A 20,536-nucleotide genomic window follows, 5' to 3' on the forward strand; every position below is an offset into this window, starting at 1 on the left:
TTCATGTTGTCTATGATCACAGAATGCCTCCAGCATCCTTCACAGAATGCCTATTCCATGAGTCAAAACTAACTAGCGAACTCCATCATCGTAGGTAGCCATTCTCCGAGGCGGTCCCGGTCATTGTGCGCAGGAGATACAGCTCAATGCCTCCAGCATCCTTCACCCCGGCCACACCCTGTATGATGCAACTTTGAAAACCTTTTCCACGCCTTCGCCATGCAGAATGCCCAATGTAACTCGCAACCTAATTGACTCATGGGTAAGCTAGGCAAGTTCGGGCCAAGGGGTTCATATCGACCCCGTGTGATTGTACGCTCAGTCTTGGTTCCGAAGGCGAGAACCTCAGGTCCTAGTAGTCAAATCACCACATCCCCATGTGGCGGCCCATCCAAGTCTTTAAGCATGATTAATTACCATCACTGATCTTACCACGTCATCCTGCCATACTAGGTTCATTCGCAGCTCTGATTCATCAACCAGATGGATCAGAATTCGTCAACTAACATTGGCTAAGCATATTCGATACAACGGCTCTAGCGATGCACACAAGCTCAAACCTAGTTTTGCTGGGAGCAGTGGATCGGCGTATTTAGGCTACAAGGATGGTAAATGCAACACACATAGGATAACTGTACATACCGATAAAACATATTGGAAACGAATGCAATATGTAGGAACCAGAAGTAAAAGCATTTCGAAATCATAACATGAACCAGGCTAGGGCTTGCCTTTGTCCCTGACAAACCAATATGGATCTTTGGAGATCCCATGCTTGACTTGTTCGTCGATGGACAAGTATTGAGTTGCGTTGTTGTCGATCTTCATCGTCCCGAGCACTTGCTATTTCGATCGTGAAGAAGCAAACACCGGAAAGGTAAAACAACAATCAACACATGGCATTGATGCAATGCACATACACAAATGATGATATGACATTTTAAAGGTATTTAATTGAGACCTAGGACATGATCATCAATTTAACTAGGTTTCGGCGAGCTAGGGTTAGCAATTTCGAAAACCTCAGAGGGGTCCATTTTAGTTCTTCGAAAGCAACTAGGTTTCAAGTTGTTTGACAATGCATGATTGTCTAACCAAATTTTAGATCTCGTTTTTCTGAAAATTTTGATATATTATACATATTTTTATGATTTAAAATGAACTACTTATGAATTTTACAAGATTTAATCATTTTAAATCAATTTCTCAAAATAAGAAAAAGAGATATGACGTGGGCATGACGTCATGATGACCTAAGCCATGGCCATGAGCTGCAGATCGAGCTCGGGCGAATTTCAATCCGACGATTCGGGGGTCGTGGGGATGCGCGCGATGGGGAAACGGCGTGGCTCGATGCGACAGACCATCTGGTGGCGACACCGCTCCATTTGCGTCGTCGGAGCATGGCCGGCGGTGAGCAGCGCGGTGACCGGGGGCAGGAGCTCAGCGCGGAGGCGCTACAAGGGCTAGAGAGCGAGGCGGGAGCACTGGGAGGAGCAGCAGCTCACCACGGAGCCGTAGGGCTTGTCGGCGAGGGCGGGGGAGGCCGGTAGCTCCGGCGAGCGGTGGTGCCGGGGCCGGAGACGACGGCCCGATTCAGCTGTCTGGGAGCTCCCCCGCTTGTGTGTGTGGATGAGGACGACCAGAAGGACGAGGCAAAGCACCCAGGCTACTCGCCAAAGCAGGGGGAGCCGAGGAACGGCGGGGGTGCGGCGGGTGCTATGAGCTTGGGTTAGGGTTTGCCGTGCGGGAGAGAGAACAGAGGAAGAAGAAGGAAAAGGGGGCAGCCTAGGGTTCGTCTGGCGGTGGCAGCGCGCTTTATAGCCGCCGGGGGCGGCGACGCTGATCTCAACGTAGGGGAGCAGCGGGGAGGCTGCCACCGAGCTGCTTCCCGAATCGGGAGGTTGAAGATGACGGTGGTGTTTTGCGAAAAACCCCCTAGGGGTGGGGTTGGGCCAAAAGAGGTGGAGCTAGGCCGGCCTACTGGGCTGCACAGAGAGAGGAGAGAAGAGAGGGGAATTGGGCTGCTGGCCTAGAACAGAGAGAGCTCTTCTCTCTTTTTTTCCAAATCTGTTTTTTTTAATTCAAAATCCTCTGCTATTTTCAAAACCATTTGAGGATTTCAAACTTCTGGACATTTTGCAAATACCACATGGACTTCTTAAAAGAGAAGTGTCATGTAGGTTGACTATGGAAATTTGAAATACTTTGAGCATTTGAATGCAGAGAGAGGGAGATTCAAATCACCATTAGGGTTTTCAAAACATTCCCTTAATGCATTTTTCTTAGGAAAATATCATGATGCAAATGAAATGATGCACAATCAAACCCTGATTTAGGTTTAGCAAAACATGGGTGTTACAGATCTACCCCCTTAAATGAATCTTGTCCCGAGATTCAAAGGTAGGAATAGAGAAGGTAACAAGGACTACACCTGCCTTCAACGATCTTGTCGATACCACGACAATCTTTCTTCTTGAAGATGTTGATCCACGACATCATGAAGAAGTTGATCCACAACTAATGGGGTTCGTGCCATAGAAAACAAAAAAATCTACCGCAAGAACGAATACCACCAAGATCTTATCTACTAGATCTGAGCAACGAGATAGATGAGAGACATACCCTTGAAGATCCAAAGTGTTAATGAGATCAAATCTCGTGGACGATGTAGTCGTACTCTTGCCGAACTCAAGTTCGAGATGTAGTCCTTCTAGTGCTGCAAGCGGGCAGCACCTCCATACTCGGTCACACGTACGGTGTCGATGAAGACGTCCTCTCCCCGTTCCAACGGGAAGCGGATGTAGTAGATCCTTCTTGGAATCCCAACAACACGACGTTGTGGTGGTGGTGGTGAAGATTTCCTGCAGGGCTTCGCCAAGTCGGTACAGGAGCAAGGACAGAGAGAGGATGGCGGCTAGGGTTTCTTAGTTCAAGACTTGTTAGTACCCTTGCCCCTCCCCTCTTTATATAGGGGAGGGAGCAACCATAGGATTCCTTGGCCCTTACAATTCCTCCTTGGGCCAGCCCACAAAAGGGCAAACTTGACCCTCATGTTTCGGGGAAACTTAGCCCTTAAGCCTTGGGAAACTTTTCCCTTAAGCTTGCTTGGGGTTGGGCTGGTTAGCATGGTGCGCCCAGCCCATTTAGGCTAGGCAGCACCTCTTCGGCCCATGTGGGCACTCCCGAGGTGGTGGGCCCAGTGGTGGCCCACTAGAACCTTCTAGAAGCTCTGGTCAAAATACTGATATTTTTCCTGAACCTCGGAAGACGACTTCCCTTATATGAATCTTATTGTCCGGACCATTCCGGACCTCCTCGTCATGTCCTGGATCCCATCCGAGACTTCGAACAACAGTCGGTGTCCATCTCATATTCCATATGTACTTAAACAACATCGAACCTTAAGTGTGTCACCCTACGGTTCGTGAACTATGCAGACATGATCGAGACTTCTCTCTGATAGATAACCAATAGCGGGACCTGGAGATCCATAATGGCTCCCACACATTCAACGATGACTTTGTGATCGAATGAACCATTAACATACAATACCAATTCCCTTTGTCGCGCGATACTTTACTTATCCGAGGTTCGATCATCAGTATCTCTATACCTAGTTCAACCTCGTTCCCGATAAGTAATCTTTACTCGTACCGTTATATGTCATCTCTTGTGATCTTGTCACATGCTTGCAAGCTAATTAGACGACATTCCACCGAGAGGGCCTAGTGTATATATATTCGTCACCAGGATGGACAAATCCCACTCTTGATCCATATGCCTCAACTTATACTTTCCGAATACTTAATCCCACCTTTATAACCACCCATTTACGCAGTGGCGTTTGATGTAATCAAAGTACCCATCCGTTGTAAGTGATTTATATGATCTCATGGTCGAAGGATTAGGTTACTATGTATTGAAAGCTTATAGCAAGACGAACTTAATGACTTGATCTTATGCTACACTTATTATGGGTGTGTGTCCATCATATCATTCTCCCAATGAAATAACCTTGTTATTAATAACATCCAATGTTCATGATCAGGAAACCATAATCATCTATTAATCAACAAGCTAGATTAACAAGAGACTTACTAGGGACTCTTTATGTTTACATAACACACAAGTATTAATGTTTCCGATTAATACAATTATAGCATGGGATGCAAACATTTATCATAAACACAAATATATAATAATAACACCCATGGAGATTACATGGTAAGGTACCTAACACCCATGGAGTTCTGGTGTAGGTCATGTTTTTCCCTAGGGAGAGCTTTAGTCAACGGATCTGCCACATTAAGATCTGTGTGTACTTTTTAAATCTTTATGTCACCATCTTCGACATACTCGCGAATCACATGAAAACGTTGCTTGATATGCTTCAGCTTCTTGTGTGACCTTGGCTCCTGTGCATTGGCTATGGCACCCATGTTGTCACAATAGATGGTCAACGGGTCCAACGCACTAGGAACCACACCAAGCTCAGTAATGAATCTCTTCATACATATTGCTTCTGATGAAGCTTCTGAAGCAGCTATGTATTCAGATTCAATTGTAGATTTCGCCACCATGCTTTTCTTCGCACTCATCCAACTTACAGCTGCACCATTCAAAATAAACACGTACCCAAATTTAGACTTAGAGTCAACTAGCATCGGTGTAACTGGTTACAGCGAGCTCCTGATCACTTCCATAACAAATAAACATATCCTTAGTCCTTTTCAAGTACTTCAGGATATTCTTGACCACTGTCCAGTGCTCCATTTCAGGATCACACTGATATCTGCTGGTCAAACTAACAACATGTGCGATATCCGGTCTTGTACATAGCATGTCATACATGATAGAGCTTACTTCCGAAGCATAGGGGATCTTGTTCATCCTTTCTCTTTCCTCTGCCATAGCCGGAACTTGAGTTTTACTCAAAGTCTTACCTGGCAACATGGGCAAGAACCCTTTCTTGCTTTCATCCATTCTAAACTTCTTCAGAATCTTATCCAGGTATGTACTCTGTGAATGCCCTATTAGGCTTCTTGATCTATCTCTATAAATCTTGATTCCTAAAATATATGCTGCTTCTCCAAGGTCTTTCATTGAAAAACATTTAGTCAAATAACCTTTGACACTACTTAGAAGATCTATATCATTCCCAATCAAAAATATGTTGTCTACATATAATATCAGGAAGGCTACAGAGATCCCACTCACTTTCTGGTAAATACAAGCTTCTTCAAAAGTTTGTATAAATCCGAAGTCTTTGATCACCTTATCGAAGCGTTGGTTCCAACTCCGGGATGCTTGCTTTAGTCCATAAATGGAACGCTGAAGTTTGCATACCTTGTCAGCATTTTTAGGATCGACAAAACCTTTGAGTTGTACCATATACAACTCTTCCTCAATATCACCATTAAGGAACGCTGTTTTGATATCCATCTGCCAAATTTCATAATCGAAAAATGCATCGATTGCTAACAAAATCCTTACATACTTTAGCTTTGCTACAGGTGAGAAACTCTCATCATAGTCAACTCCTTGAATTTGTCGGAACCCTTTCACAACAAGTTGAGCTTTATATACAGTCATATTACCATCAACATCTGTTTTTCTTTTGAAGATCCATTTATTCTCAACAGCCTTGCGGCTATCAGGTAAGTCTACCAAAGTCCATACATGGTTTTCATACATTGATCCTAATTCGGATTTCATGGCCTCTTGCCATTTGTTGGAATCTGGGCTCATCATTGCTTCCTCATAAGTCGCAGGATCTTCATCGTTGTTGTCCACAATCATGACATTTCAACAAGGGTCGTACCAATGAGGAGAGGTACTAACCCTCGTCGACCTGCGAGGTTCAGTAGCAACTTCGTTCGAAGTTTCATGATCATCATCATTTGCTTCCTCTCTTATCGGTGCAAGCGGCACAAGAACATCTTCCGGTGCTGCACTACTCTCAAGTACGATGGAAGGTTCAATAACTTCGTCGAGTTCTACTTTCCTTCCAGTGACTTCTTTCGAGATAAACTCTTTGTCAAGAAAGGATCCGTTCTTGGCAACGAATTTTTTTCCCTTCCGATCTATGATAGAAGGTATACCCAGTTGTTTTTAGGGTATCCTATGAAGATGCATTTCTCCGCTTTGGGTTCAAGCTTGTCAGGTTTTAACTTCTTTACATAATCTTCGCAGCCCCACACTTTAAGGAACGACAACTTAGGTTTCTTACCAAACCACAATTCATATGGTGTCGTTTCAGCGGATTTAGATGGTTCCCTATTTAAAGTGAATGCGGCTGTCTCTAATGCATAACCCCAAAACGATAACGGCAAATCGGTAAGAGACATCATAGACCGAACCATATCTAAGAGAGTTCGATTACGACGTTTGTACACACCATTGCGCTGTGGTGTTCCCGTCGGTCTCAACTGTGAAAGTATTCCGTATTTCTTTAAATGCATGCCAAACTCGTAACTCAGATATTCACCTCCGCGATCAGAATGCAGAAACTTAATCTTCTTGTTACGTTAATTTTCTACTTCACTTTGAAATTCCTTAAAGTTCTCGAAAGTATCGTACTTATGTTTCATAAAGTAGATATACCCATATCTACTCAGATCATCTGTGAAGGTAAGAACATAACGATAACCACTGCGCGAAGCTACTCTCATTGGACCGCACACATCAGGATGTATTATTTCCAATAAGTCTGTAGCTCGCTCCATTATACCAGAGAATGGAGTCTTAGTCATTTTTTTCATCAGACATGCCTCGCATATATCAAGTGATTCAAAATCAAGTGATTCGAGGAGTCCATCGGAATGGAGTTTGCTTCATGCGCTTCATTCCAATGTGACTACGACGACAGTGCCACATATATGTAGAATTATCAGTTAATTTAATTCATTTAGCATCAATGTTATGAACATGTGTATCACTACTATCGAGATTTAATAAGAATAAACCATTTATCTCAGGTGCATGACCATAAAAGATATTATTCATATAAATTGAACAAACATTTTTCTCAGACTTAAATGAATAACCATCTTGCAATAAAAAAGATCCAGATATAATATTCATGCTTAACGTAGGCACCAAATAACAATTATTCAGATTTAAAACTAATCTCCAAGGTAGATGTAGGGGGAGTGTGCCGATGGAGATTGATACGTCCCAAACGTATATATAATTTTTGATGCTCCATGCTTGTTTTGTTACAATTCTTATATGTTTTATGTGAACTTTTCCACACTTTTTAGCATTTTCTGGGACTAACTTATTAACGCAGTGCCGCAGTGCCAGTTCCTGTTTTCTGCAGTTTTTGTGTTTCAGAAAAGTTGTACATGAAAGTTTCTCGGAATTGGACGAAACAAAAGCCCAGAGTCTTATTTTTTCGGCACGAAGACGGAGCCAGAAGGACACGCGTAGGAGAGCTTCCACGTGGCAGTACATAGGGCAGGCACGGCCCAACCCCTGGCCGCGCCTGGCCCATGTACTGGCGCCTCGTCGCCTCGTTTGCTCCGCCCTTCCGCCTATTTATTCCTCGTATTGGGAAAATCCCAGGGACGAGATCCTCCATCCACGAAAATTTCTGACACCGCCGTCAACCGAAACCCTAGTTTGGGAGAGTTCTGCAGTCCATCCCGGCACCCTGCCGGAGAGGAAAATCACCGTCGGAGGCCTCTACATCACCATGTCTTCATCCGAGGTGATGCGTGGGTAGTTCTCCACGGGGCCATGGGTCCATAGCAGTAGCTAGATGGATGTCCTCTCCTTGTTGTGCTTCATGTATAGATCTTGTGAGCTACCTAACATGATCAAGATCATCTATTTGTAATTGCTACATGTTGGTTTGATGTGGATACGATTTATAGAGAGATTGCTTTGGTTGAGATTATGTATTATGTTATTATTATCTTGCATGCTCTCCGTTTCTAGTAGATGCTCTGGCCAAGTAGATGCTAGCGACTCCAAGAGGGAGTATTTATGCTCGATAGTGGCTTCATGCCTCTATTTAACCATGGGAAGTGACCTTGTTCTCTATGGTTGTAGATGTGTTGTTGCTACTACGGAGAAAACAGCCGTGTTCTATTCAGCGGTAGTTTTATCATTTACTTTACACACATTGCTTAAAGTGATAGTCCGTTGCTTGCAACTTAATACTGGAGGTTGTCGCGGATGCAGTCCTGAAGGTGGATTATTAATCATAGACGCAGTTGGATTACGGTCTATGTATATTGTTGTAATGCCCGCATACTTTCATAGCATGTATTCTGCACCAACCATTAGCGTAGAATCTCTGTTTGTCAATTGCCCATCTATAATTTGTTTACCCAACATATTTATTTATTGGGGAGACGCCTCTAGTGAATTGTGGACCCCGGTCCTTCTTCTTTTAATTGCAATCTTCTACAACATTTTTCTGTTCTGTTCTCTGCAAACAATTCTTTTTCCACACGGTGCGTTTAATCCTTTGTTTTCAGCAAAACCAGTGAACTTGACAATCTCACTGAAAGTTGGGGACAAAGTACTTGGTTGTTTGTGTGTAGGTCTCCATGTTGCTGCTGATGCCGACAGTGCGCCCTGCCACGAGTTGGTTCGCAACACCTCGGGAGAGAACGTTTTTCTCCTACTGGTCGATAAACCTTGGTTTTATTACTGAGGGAAAACTTCCTGATGTGCTCATCATACCTTCCTCTTGGGGTTCCACTTAACGTTGCGCATAAATTCTCCTTCATCAACTCCGCGCTCAGCAAAGACTTTTTCTGGCGCCGTTGCCGGGGAGAAAAGCATCTCTTCTGCGAGGGGAGTTTCTCACTCTCAACTCTTTTACTTTGTTATTGTTTTGCTTGCATATTTTATTTTTATCTTGTTTGCATTTTATATCGAAAATCCAAAAAAATTAGTATAGCTTTTATTTCTGTTGCTTGCATACTTTTATTAAATGGCTACTCCTGAGAATACTAAGTTGTGTGATTTTACTATCACCAACAACAATGATTTTAGTTGCACACCCATTGCTCCACCTGCTTCCAAAGCAACTTTTTATGAGATTAAGCCTGCCTTGTTGAACCTTGTTATGAAAGAGCAATTTTCTGGTGTTAGTACTGATGATGCTGCTTCTCACCTCAACAATTTTGTTGAGCTATGTGAGATACAAAAATATAAGGATGTAGATGGTGATATTATTAAGTTCAAATTGTTTCCTTCATCATTAAGAGGTAGATCTAAGGAGTGGTTCCTATCTTTGCCTAGAAATAGTATTGATTGTTGGGTTAAATGCAAAGATGTTTTTATTGGAAAATATTATCCTCCTGCTAAATTATATCTTTGAGAAGTGATATTATGAAGTTTAGACAATTTGATACTGAGCATGTTGCCTAAGCTTGGGAAAGAATGAAATCGTTGGTTAAAAATTGTCCCACTCATGGACTGACTACTTGGATGATTATTCAAACCTTCTATGCAGGACTAAATTTTTATTCAAGGAACTTATTGATTCAGCTGCTGGAGGCACATTATGTCTATGACCCATGGGGCGGCTACAAAACTTCTGGACAATATGATGGTAAATTATTCGGAATGGCATACCGAGAGAGCTCCACAAGGTAAAAAGGTAAAATCCGTTGAGAAAACTTCTACTTTGAGTGATAAGATTGATGCTATTATGTCTATGCTTGCAAATAATAATGCTCCTATGGATCCAAACAATGTTCCTTTGGCCTCTTTGGTTGCTCAAGAAGAAAATGTAGATGTGAATTTATTAAGAGCAACAATTTTAATAATAATGCCTATAGGAATAATTTTGGTAGCAATAATTATAGGCCGTATCCTCCCAACAATGGAAGTGGTTTTAGTAACTCTTATGGTAATTCTTATAACAGCAATAGGAGTGCTCCCTCTGAACTTGAGGGTATGCTCAAAGATTTTATTAGTAAACAAACTGCTTTTAATAAATCTGTGGAGGAAAAGTTTAGCAAAATAGATGCTCTTGTTTCTAAAGTGGTTAGCCTTTCTCTTGATGTTGATCTTCTTAAATTAAAGTTTGTTCCTCATGATAATACTGAGAATAAAACTTTTGCTCAAGCAAATGCTATTCAAGTTAGAATTGATGACAATATGAGGTTGTTAGCTGAATTGCATGCTAGGTGGGAAAGAGAAGATGAGATGGCTAGAGAAAATAATTTAGCCAAGGTATACACAATCACCACCAATAGTAATATTGAAACTTTGAATGCTAGAAAACCTCCTGATACTACTAGAAAAATCGAAAATGTAGGAAAAGTCCCCACTCCACATGGAAAAGTGTATAAACCCATTAAAACTGTTCCCGACAAGCATGCTGAAATTTTTAGAGGTGTGGGAGATAATTGTCCTTTTATTTTTGATAGCAATGATTTTGATTTTGAAAGTTGTACCATTACTGAAGTTATAAATTTCTTGCAAAAGCTTGCTGAAACTCCCAATGCTAGTGAACAAAATCTTTCTCTTACAAAGTATATTGCTAGTGCTATTATGAAAATGAGGGAAGAAGAGTTGAAACATGAGGCTTCAATTTCTAAAAAGTTAGAAGATGGTTGGGAACCTATTATTAAGATGAGAGTAGAAGAATTTTATTTTAATGCTTCATGTGATCTTGGTGCAAGTATTTCTGTTATGCCTAAAAAAGTTTATGATATGCTTGACTTGCCATCAACTCCGCCTATGTTGTCTCAACATAGCCGGTCCCAAGCCCGGGTAAAGGAGGAGGGTTGTGATAGGCGGGGCGAGCCAACGTAAAAAACCCAGCCACTCTTATGGAGATGAAACCCAAAGGAACCTTGTTGGGGCGTAACCCTCTTAGCGACGCGCCACATCGGAACCCGGGTGTGGTGTCAAATGGGCAAGGGCCGGGCCGTCACCCCCTTGGTGGCGCGCCGTATCTTGATCCGGATACGGTGATAAGTCAGCAAGGATCGGGTCACTGCATCCTTAGTGGCGTGATGTCTACGGGAGCTTCTATTCTTGTAGACAGTGTTGGGCCTCCAAGAGCAGAGGTTTGTAGAACAGCAGCAAGTTTCCCTTAAGTGGATCACCCAAGGTTTATCGATCTCAGGGAGGAAGAGGTCAAAGATATCCCTCTCAAGCAACCCTGCAACCACAAAGCAAGAAGTCTCTTGTGTCCCCAACACACCTAATACACTTGTCAAATGTATAGGTGCACTAGTTCGGTGAAGAGATAGTGAGATACAAGTAATATGGATGAGTATGAGTGATAATAGCAATCTGAGTAAAATATGGCAGCGAGTAAACATTCAACAAAACAGTAAACAAACGGAGATTCAATGCTTGGAAGCGAGGCCCAGGGATCCTGCTTTCACTAGTGGACACTCTCAACAATGATCACATAATAGGACTACTCTACACCCTCTTGTTGGATGATGAACGCCACTAACTGTGTAGGATTACACGAACCCTCAAAGCCGGAGTTAACAGGCTCCACAATATTCAATGTTCATATTTAAATAACCTTAGAGTGTAAGATAGATCAACACAGTCACACCGAGAACTAACATAGCATGCACACTGTTACCATCACACTATGAAGGAGGCATAGATCACATCAATACTATCATAGCAATAGTTAACTTCATAATCCACAAGAGATTACAATCATAGCCTACGCCAAGTACTAACACGGATGCACACACTGTCACCATTACACCGTGCAGGAGGAATAGAGTACTTTAATAACATCACTAGAGTAGCACATAGATAATATTCAACTTGATCACAAAGAGAGAGAGAGATGAACCACATAGCTACAGCGGAGCCCTCAGCCCCGGGGGTGAATTACTCCCTCCTCATCATGGAGGCAGCGATGGCGGTGAAGATGGCGGTGGAGACGGCGGTGGAGATGGCTCCGGGGGCAATTCCCCGTCCCGGCAGGGTGCCGGAACAGCGACTTCTGTCCCCCGAATTGGACTTTCGCGATGGCGGCGGCTCTGGATGGTTTTCTCTGTTTCCGTCGAACTGGTCGATGTTTTTAGGTCAGGGACGAATATATAGGCGGAGAGTCGGAGTCGGAGGGGCCACGGGGTGCCCAGATGATAGGGGGCGCCCCCCCTTGGGCCACACCGCCCTGTGGGGTGGGGCCCCCTGGCACCCCTCTGGCCCTTCTCCGGTGCTCTGGAAGCTTCGCGTATTTCTAAGACTTTCGGTGTTGATTTCGTCCGATTCCGAAAATATTTCCTTACTAGGATTTCTGAAACCAAAAACAGCAGAAAACAGCAACTGGCCTTTCGGCATCTCGTCAATAGGTTAGTTCCGGAAAACGCATAATAATGACATAAAGTGTGAACAAAACATGTCGGTATTGTCATAAAACAAGCATGGAACATCAGAAATTATAGATACGTTGGAGACGTATCAGCATCCCCAAGCTTAGTTCCTACTCGTCCTCGAGTAGGTAAACGATAAAAGATAATTTCTGAGGTGACATGCTACCAACATAATCTTAATCATACTATTGTAAGCATATGTAATGAATGCAGCGATTCGAAACAATGTAAATGCAATGAGTAAACAATTGAATCATATAGCAAAGACTTTTCATGAATAGTACTTTCAAGACAAGCATCAATAAGTCTTGCATAAGAGTTACTCATAAAGCAATAATTTCTTAGTAAAGGTATTGAAGCAACACAATGGAAGATTAAGTTTCAGCGGTTGCTTTCAACTTGTAACATGTATATCTCATGGATAGTTGTCAATGCAAAGCAATATAACAAGTGCAATAAGCAAGTATGTAGGAATCAATGCACAGTTCACACAAGTGTTTGCTTCTTGAGGTGGAGAGAAATAGGTGAACTGACTCAACATAAAAGTAAAAGAAAGGCCCTTCGCGGAGGGAAGCATTGATTGCTATATTTGTGCTAGAGCTTTTATTTTGAAAACATAAAGAGAGCATAAAGATAAAGTTTTGAGAGGTGTATGTTGTTGTCAACGAATGGTAGTGGGCACTCTAACCCCCTTGCCAGACAAACCTTCAAAGAGCGGCTCCCATTTTATTTTATTTTTGTGTGGCACTCCTTCCAACCTTTCTTTCACAAACCATGGCTAACCGAATCCTCGGGTGCCTGCCAACAATCTCATACCATGAAGGAGTGCCTTTTTATTTTAGTTTTATTATGATGACACTCCTCCCCACCTTTGCTTTCTCAAGCCATGGCTAACCGAATCCTTCGGGTGCCGTCCAACAATCACATACCATGGAGGAGTGTCTATTTTGGTTAATTAATTTGGGACTGGGAATCCCATTGCCAGCTCTTTTTGCAAAATTATTGGATAAGCGGATGAAGCCACTAGTCCATTGGTGAAAGTTGCCCAACAAGATTGAAAGATAAACACCACATACTTCCTCATGAGCTATAAAACATTGACACAAATCAGAGGTGATAAATTTTGAATTGTTTAAAGGTAGCACTCAAGCAATTTACTTTGGAATGGCGGAGAAATACCATGTAGTAGGTAGGTATGGTGGACACAAATGGCATAGTGTTTGGCTCAAGGATTTTGGATGCATGAGAAGTATTCCCTCTCGATACAAGGCTTAGGCTAGCAAGGTTGTTTGAAGCAAACACAAGCATGAACTAGTACATCAAAACTTACATAAAAGGCATATTACAAGCATTATAAGACTATATATCGTCTTCCTTGTTGTTCAAACACCTCACTAGAAAATATCTAGACTCTAGAGAAACCACTCATGCGATCCAAATTTTAACAAGCTCTATGTATTTCTTCACTAATAGGTGCAAGGTATATGATGCAAGAGCTTAAACATGAGCACAACAATTGCCAAGTATCAAATTATCCAAGACATTCTACCAATTACTACATGTAGCATTTTCTGTTTCCAACCATATAACAATTAACGAAGCAGTCTCAACCTTCGCCATGAAAATTAAAAGCTAAGAACACATGTGTTCATATGAACCAGCAGAGAGTGTCTCTCTCCCACACAAGCATTTATTCAAACAAAAACAAAAACAAACAGACGCTCCAAGTAAAGTACATAAGATGTGACCGAATAAAAATATAGTTTCAAGAGAAGTGACCTGATAATTTTGTTGATGAAGAAGGGGATGCCTTGGGCATCCCCAAGCTTAGATGCTTGAGTCTTCTTGAAATATGCAGGGATGAACCACGGGGGCATCCCCAAGCTCAGACATTTCGTTCTTCTTGATCACATTATATCATCCTCCTCTCTTGATCCTTGAAAACTTCCTCCACACCAAACTCAGAACAAACTCATTAGAGGGTTAGTGCATAATCAAAATTCACATATTCAGAGGTGACACATTCATTCTTAACACTTATGGACATTGCCCAAAGCTACTGGAAGTCAATGGAACAAAGAAATCCATCCAACATAGCAAAAGAAGCAATGCGAAATAAAAGGCAGAATCTGTCAAAACAGAACAGTTCGTAAAGACGAATTTTATTGAGGCACCAGCCTTGCTCAAATGAAAATGCTCAAATTTAATGAAAGTTGCGTACATATCTGAGAATCACTCACGTAAATTGGCATAATTTTCTGAGTTACCTACAGAGAATTTTGCCCAGATTCGTGACAGCAAAGAAATCTGTTTCTGCGCAGTAATCCAAATCTAGTATGAACCTTACTATCAATGACTTTACTTGGTACAACAAAACACAAAACTAAGATAAGGAGAGGTTGCTACAGTAGTAAACAACTTCCAAGACACAAATATAAAACAAAGTACTGTAGCAAAATAACACATGGGTTATCTCCCAAGAAGTTCTTTCTTTATAGCCATTAAGATGGGCTCAGCAGTTTTAATGATGCACTCGCAAGAAATAGTATTTGAAGCAAAAGAGAGCATCAAGAGGCAAATTCAAAACACATTTAAGTCTAACATGCTTCCTATGCAAAGGAATCTTGTAAATAAACAAGTTCATGAAGAGCAAAGTGACAAGCATAGGAAGATAAAACAAGTATAGCTTCAAAAATTTCAGCATATAGAGAGGCATTTTAGTAACATGAAAATTTCTACAACCATATTTTCCTCTCTCATAGTAACTTTCAGTAGCAACATGAGCAAACTCAACAATATAACTATCACATAAAGCATTGTTATCATGAGTCTCATGCATACAATTATTACTCTCCACATAAGCATAATCAATTTTAGTAGTTGTAGTGGGAGCAAATTCAACAAAGTAGCTATCATCAAATATAGGAGGCATATTGTAATCATAATCAAATTTATCCTCCATAACAGGTGGTAACAAAAGACTACTATCATTATAATCATCATAAATAGGAGGCAAAGTATCATCAAAGTAAATTTTCTCCTCAATGCTTGGGGGACTAAAAAGATCATGCTCATCAAAACCAGCTTCCCCAAGCTTAGAATTTTCCATAGCATTAGCAACAATAGTGTTCAAAGCATTCATATTAATAACATTCCCATTAGCATTCATATAAAGTTCCATGAGTTTTTTAATTCTCTCTTCAAACACATCATGTCCTAATTCAAGATAAAGTTCATAAAGATCTGTCATATTTTTGTTGTTTTCCATTATGCCTAACTAGTGTAAACAAGAAACAAAAAGATGCAATTGCAGGATCTAAAGGAAATAGCTTCGAGTACTTACAACGGCGGAAAATAGCTTAGTAGCCGAGATCCGGAGTGTGAGTACCTTTTACCTTTCCTCCCCGGCAACGGCGCCAGAAAATAGCTTGATGTCTACGGGAGCTTCTATTCTTGTAGACAGTGTTGGGCCTCCAAGAGCAGAGGTTTGTAGAACAGCAGCAAGTTTCCCTTAAGTGGATCACCCAAGGTTTATCGATCTCAGGGAGGAAGAGGTCAAAGATATCCCTCTCAAGCAACCCTGCAACCACAAAGCAAGAAGTCTCTTGTGTCCCCAACACACCTAATACACTTGTCAGATGTATAGGTGCACTAGTTCGGCGAAGAGATAGTGAGATACAAGTAATATGGATGAGTATGAGTGATAATAGCAATCTGAGTAAAATATGGCAGCGAGTAAACATTCAACAAAACAGTAAACAAACGGAGATTCAATGCTTGGAAGCGAGGCCCAGGGATCCTGCTTTCACTAGTGGACACTCTCAACAATGATCACATAATAGGACTACTCTACACCCTCTTGTTGGATGATGAACACCACTAACTGTGTAGGATTACACGAACCCTCAAAGCCGGAGTTAACAAGCTCCACAATATTCAATGTTCATATTTAAATAACCTTAGAGTGTAAGATAGATCAACACAATCACACCGAGAACTAACATAGCATGCACACTGTTACCATCACACTATGAAGGAGGCATAGATCACATCAATACTATCATAGCAATAGTTAACTTCATAATCCACAAGAGATTACAATCATAGCCTACGCCAAGTACTAACACGGATGCACACACTATCACCATTACACCGTGCAGGAGGAATAGAGTACTTTAATAACATCACTAGAGTAGCACATAGATAATATTCAACTTGATCACAAAGAGAGAGAGATGAACCACATAGCTACAGCGGAGCCCTCAGCCCCGGGGGTGAATTACTCCCTCCTCATCATGGAGGCAGCGATGGCGGTGAAGATGGCGGTGGAGACGGCGGTGGAGATGGCTCTGGGGGCAATTCCCCGTCCCGGCAGGGTGCCGGAACAGCGACTTCTGTCCCCCGAATTGGACTTTCGCGATGGCGGCGGCTCTGGATGGTTTTCTCTGTTTCCGTCGAACTGGTCGATGTTTTTAGGTCAGGGACGAATATATAGGTGGAGAGTCGGAGTTGGAGGGGCCACGGGGTGCCCAGATGATAGGGGGGCGCGCCCCCCCTTGGGCCGCGCCGCCCTGTGGGGTGGGGCCCCCCCTGGCACCCCTCTGGCCCTTCTCTGGTGCTCTGGAAGCTTCGCGTATTTCTAAGACTTTCGGTGTTGATTTCGTCCGATTCCAAAAATATTTCCTTACTAGGATTTCTGAAACCAAAAACAGCAGAAAACAGCAACTGGCCTTTCGGCATCTCGTCAATAGGTTAGTTCCGGAAAACGCATAATAATGACATAAAGTGTGAACAAAACATGTCGGTATTGTCATAAAACAAGCATGGAACATCAGAAATTATAGATACGTTGGAGACGTATCATGGCGCGCTGCACCGACGCCCCGGTGTAGTGAAAAATGAGCAAGGGTCTCCGCATTTGACTCGACGAGTGCGGAGGGTAAGGAAGTTAGCCGAGCCTAGGAGGATACGCTTAGGTAGCTGGAACGTAGGGTCCCTGATGGGTAAGTTACGGGAGTTAGTTGATACAGCGGTGAGGAGGCGTGTTGATGTCCTATGTGTCCAAGAGACCAAATGGAAGGGACAGAAGGCGAATGAGGTGGAGGATACCGGTTTCAAGTTGTGGTACACGGGGACAACTTCAAACAAAAATGGAGTAGGCATCTTGGTCAATAAGAGCCTCAGGGATGGAGTTGTGGACCTCAAGAGGCAAGGGGACCGGATGATCCTTGTCAAGCTGGTTGTTGGGGACTTAGTCCTCAATGTTATCAGCGCGTATGCCCCACAAGTAGGCCACAATGAAAGCACCAAGAGGGAGTTCTGGGAAGGCCTGGAGGACTTGGTTAGGAGGGTACCTATTGGTGAGAAGCTCTTTATAGGAGGAGACCTCAATGGCCATGTGGGTACATCTAACACAGGTTTTGAAAGGGTGCATGGGGGCTTTGGCTATGGCATCAGGAACCAAGAAGGAGAAGATGTCCTGAGCTTCGCTCTAGCCTATGACATGGTCGTAGCTAACACCCTCTTTAGGAAGAGAGAATCCCATCTAGTGACGTTCAGTAGTGGTCTACACTCTAGCCAGATTGATTTTGTCCTCTCTAGAAGAGAAGATAGACGCGCCTGCATTGAATGTAAGGTGATACCTGGAGAGAGTGTTGTCCCTCAACATAAGCTGGTGGTTGCTGACTTTCGCTTTAGGATCCGTGTCCAGCGGGGTAAGCGCGCCAAAGTCGCTAGAACAAAGTGGTGGAAGCTCAAGGGTGAGGCATCCCAGGCTTTCAGGGAGAGGGTTATTAAGGAGGGCCCTTGGGAGGAAGGAGGCGATGCAAACATGATGTGGACGAGTGTTACGACCTGCTTGCGGAAGGTCGCTGTAGAGGAGTTTGGGGTGACTAAGGGAAGTAGAAGGGAAGCTAAGGATACCTGGTGGTGGAACGATGAGGTCCAGAAGGTTATTAGGGAGAAAAAGGATTGTTTCAGATGCCTATATCTGGACAGGAGTGCAGCTAACATGGAGAAGTACAAGGTGGCGAAGAAGGCTGCAAAGCGGGCGGTGAGTGAAGCAAGGGGTCGGGCGTATGAGGACCTCTACCAACGGTTAAACACGAAGGAAGGCGAAAGGGACATCTATAAGATGGCCAAGTTTAGGGAGAGGAAGACGAGGGATGTCAACGAAGTCAAATGCATCAAGGACGGAGATGATCAGCTTCTTGTGAAGGATGAGGAGATCAAGCGTAGATGGCGGGAGTACTTTGTCAACCTTTACAGTGGAGAGACTGAGAGCTCTACCATTGAGCTAGACGACTCCTTTGATGATACCAGCATGTGCTTTGTGTGACGTATCCAGGAGTCTGAGGTTAAGGAGGCGTTAAGGAGGATGAAAGACAGCAAGGCGATGGGTCCTGATGGTATCCCCATCGAGGCGTGGAGAGGTCTTGGAGACGTAGCGATAGTATGGCTAACTAAGCTTTTCAACCTCATTTTTCGGTCAAACAAGATGCCCGAAGAATGGAGGCGGAGTATTTTAGTACCAATCTTCAAGAACAAGGGGGATGTTCAAAGTTGTACTAATTACCGTGGAATCAAGCTGATGAGCCATACTATGAAGCAATGGGAGAGAGTCATTGAGCACCACTTAAGAAGGTTGACTAGCGTGACCAAAAACCAATTTGGTTTCATGCCTGGGAGGTCTACCATGGAAGCCATCTTTTTGGTACGACAGCTGATGGAGAGATACAGGGAGCAAAAGAAGGACCTTCATATGGTGTTCATTGATTTGGAGAAGGCCTATGATAAGATACCTCGGAATGTCATGTGGTGGGCCTTGGAGAAAAACAAAGTCCCAATAAAGTACATTACCCTCATCAAGGATATGTATGATAATGTTGTGACAAGTGTTCGAACAAGCGATGGCGACACTGATGACTTTCCAATTAGAATAGGGCTACACCAAGGGTCAGCTTTGAGCCCTTATCTTTTTGATTTGGTGATGGATGAGGTCACAAGGGATATACAAGAAGACATCCCATGGTGTATGCTCTTTGCGGATGATGTGGTGCTAGTCGATGATAGCCGAACGGGGGTTAATAGAAAGTTAGAGTTGTGGAGGCGAACTCTCGAATCGAAAGGTTTTAGGCTTAGTAGAACTAAAACTGAATACATGAGGTGCAGTTTTAGTTCTACTAGGCACGAGGAGGGAGAGGTTAGCCTTGATGGGCAGGTGGTATCGGAGAGAGACACTTTTCGATATTTGGGGTCCATGTTGCAGAAGGATGGAGATATCGATGAAGATGTGGGCCACCGAATCAAGGCTGGTTGGATGAAGTGGCGCCAAGCTTCTGGTGTACTCTGTGACAAGAGAGTGCCACAAAAGCTAAAAGACAGGTTTTATAGGACAGCTATCCGACCTGCGATGTTGTATGGCGCTGAGTGTTGGCCAACGAAGATACGACATATCCAACAATTAAGTGTAGCAGAGATGCGCATGTTGAGATGGATATGTGGCCACACAAGAAAGGATCGGGTACGGAACGACGATATACGGGAGAGAGTTGGGGTAGCACCGATTGAAGAGAAGCTGGTCCAACATCGACTCAGATGGTTTGGACATATCCAACGGAGGCCTCCGGAAGCGCCAGTGAATAGCGGACGGATAAAGCGTGATGAGAATGTTAAGAGGGGTCGTGGTAGACCAAACTTGACATGGGAGGTTTCTGTTAAGAGAGACCTGAAGGTTTGGAATATCGATAAAGATTTAGCCATGGATAGGGGTGCGTGGAAGTTAGCTATCCACGTTCCGTAACCATGACTTGGCTTCGAGATCTTATGGGTTTCAACTCTAGCCTACCCCAACTTGTTTGGGACTGAAAGGCTTGGTTGTTGTTGTTGTTGTTGTATGCTCGACTTGCCATCGTTAGAAAAATGTTATTTGGATGTTCTTCTTGTTGATGTTGCCGCAAAGAAACCTTTGCGGGGAGTTGATAATGTTCTTATACAAATGAATAATAATTATGTCCCCGTTGATTTTTTTGTTTTTTCTATTGAATACAATGCTTCATGCCCAATTATTTTGGGAAGACCGTTTCTTAGAACTACAGGTGTTATCATTGATATGTGAGATGGAATAATTCATTATCAATTTCCACTCAAAAGAGGTATGGAACACTTCCCTAGAAAAATAAAGAAGTCACCTTATGACTCTATTTATAGGA

The 20,536-nt window shown here is 43.0% G+C and overlaps 1 protein-coding gene across 1 annotated transcript; it reads left to right on the forward strand.

Moving 5' to 3' along the window:
• Window positions 1-1,403: 1,403 nt before the first annotated feature.
• LOC127347712 (uncharacterized) lies at window positions 1,404-18,663 on the forward strand. Its single transcript, XM_051373874.1, has 2 exons — window positions 1,404-1,545; window positions 17,171-18,663. Exons 1-2 carry the CDS (start codon window positions 1,404-1,406, stop codon window positions 18,661-18,663), a joined length of 1,635 nt encoding a protein of 544 aa, XP_051229834.1.
• The last annotated feature ends 1,873 nt before the right edge of the window (window positions 18,664-20,536 follow it).

The sequence above is a fragment of the Lolium perenne genome, chromosome 4, assembly GCF_019359855.2.
Source record: "Lolium perenne isolate Kyuss_39 chromosome 4, Kyuss_2.0, whole genome shotgun sequence".
Lineage (NCBI taxonomy): Eukaryota > Viridiplantae > Streptophyta > Magnoliopsida > Poales > Poaceae > Lolium > Lolium perenne.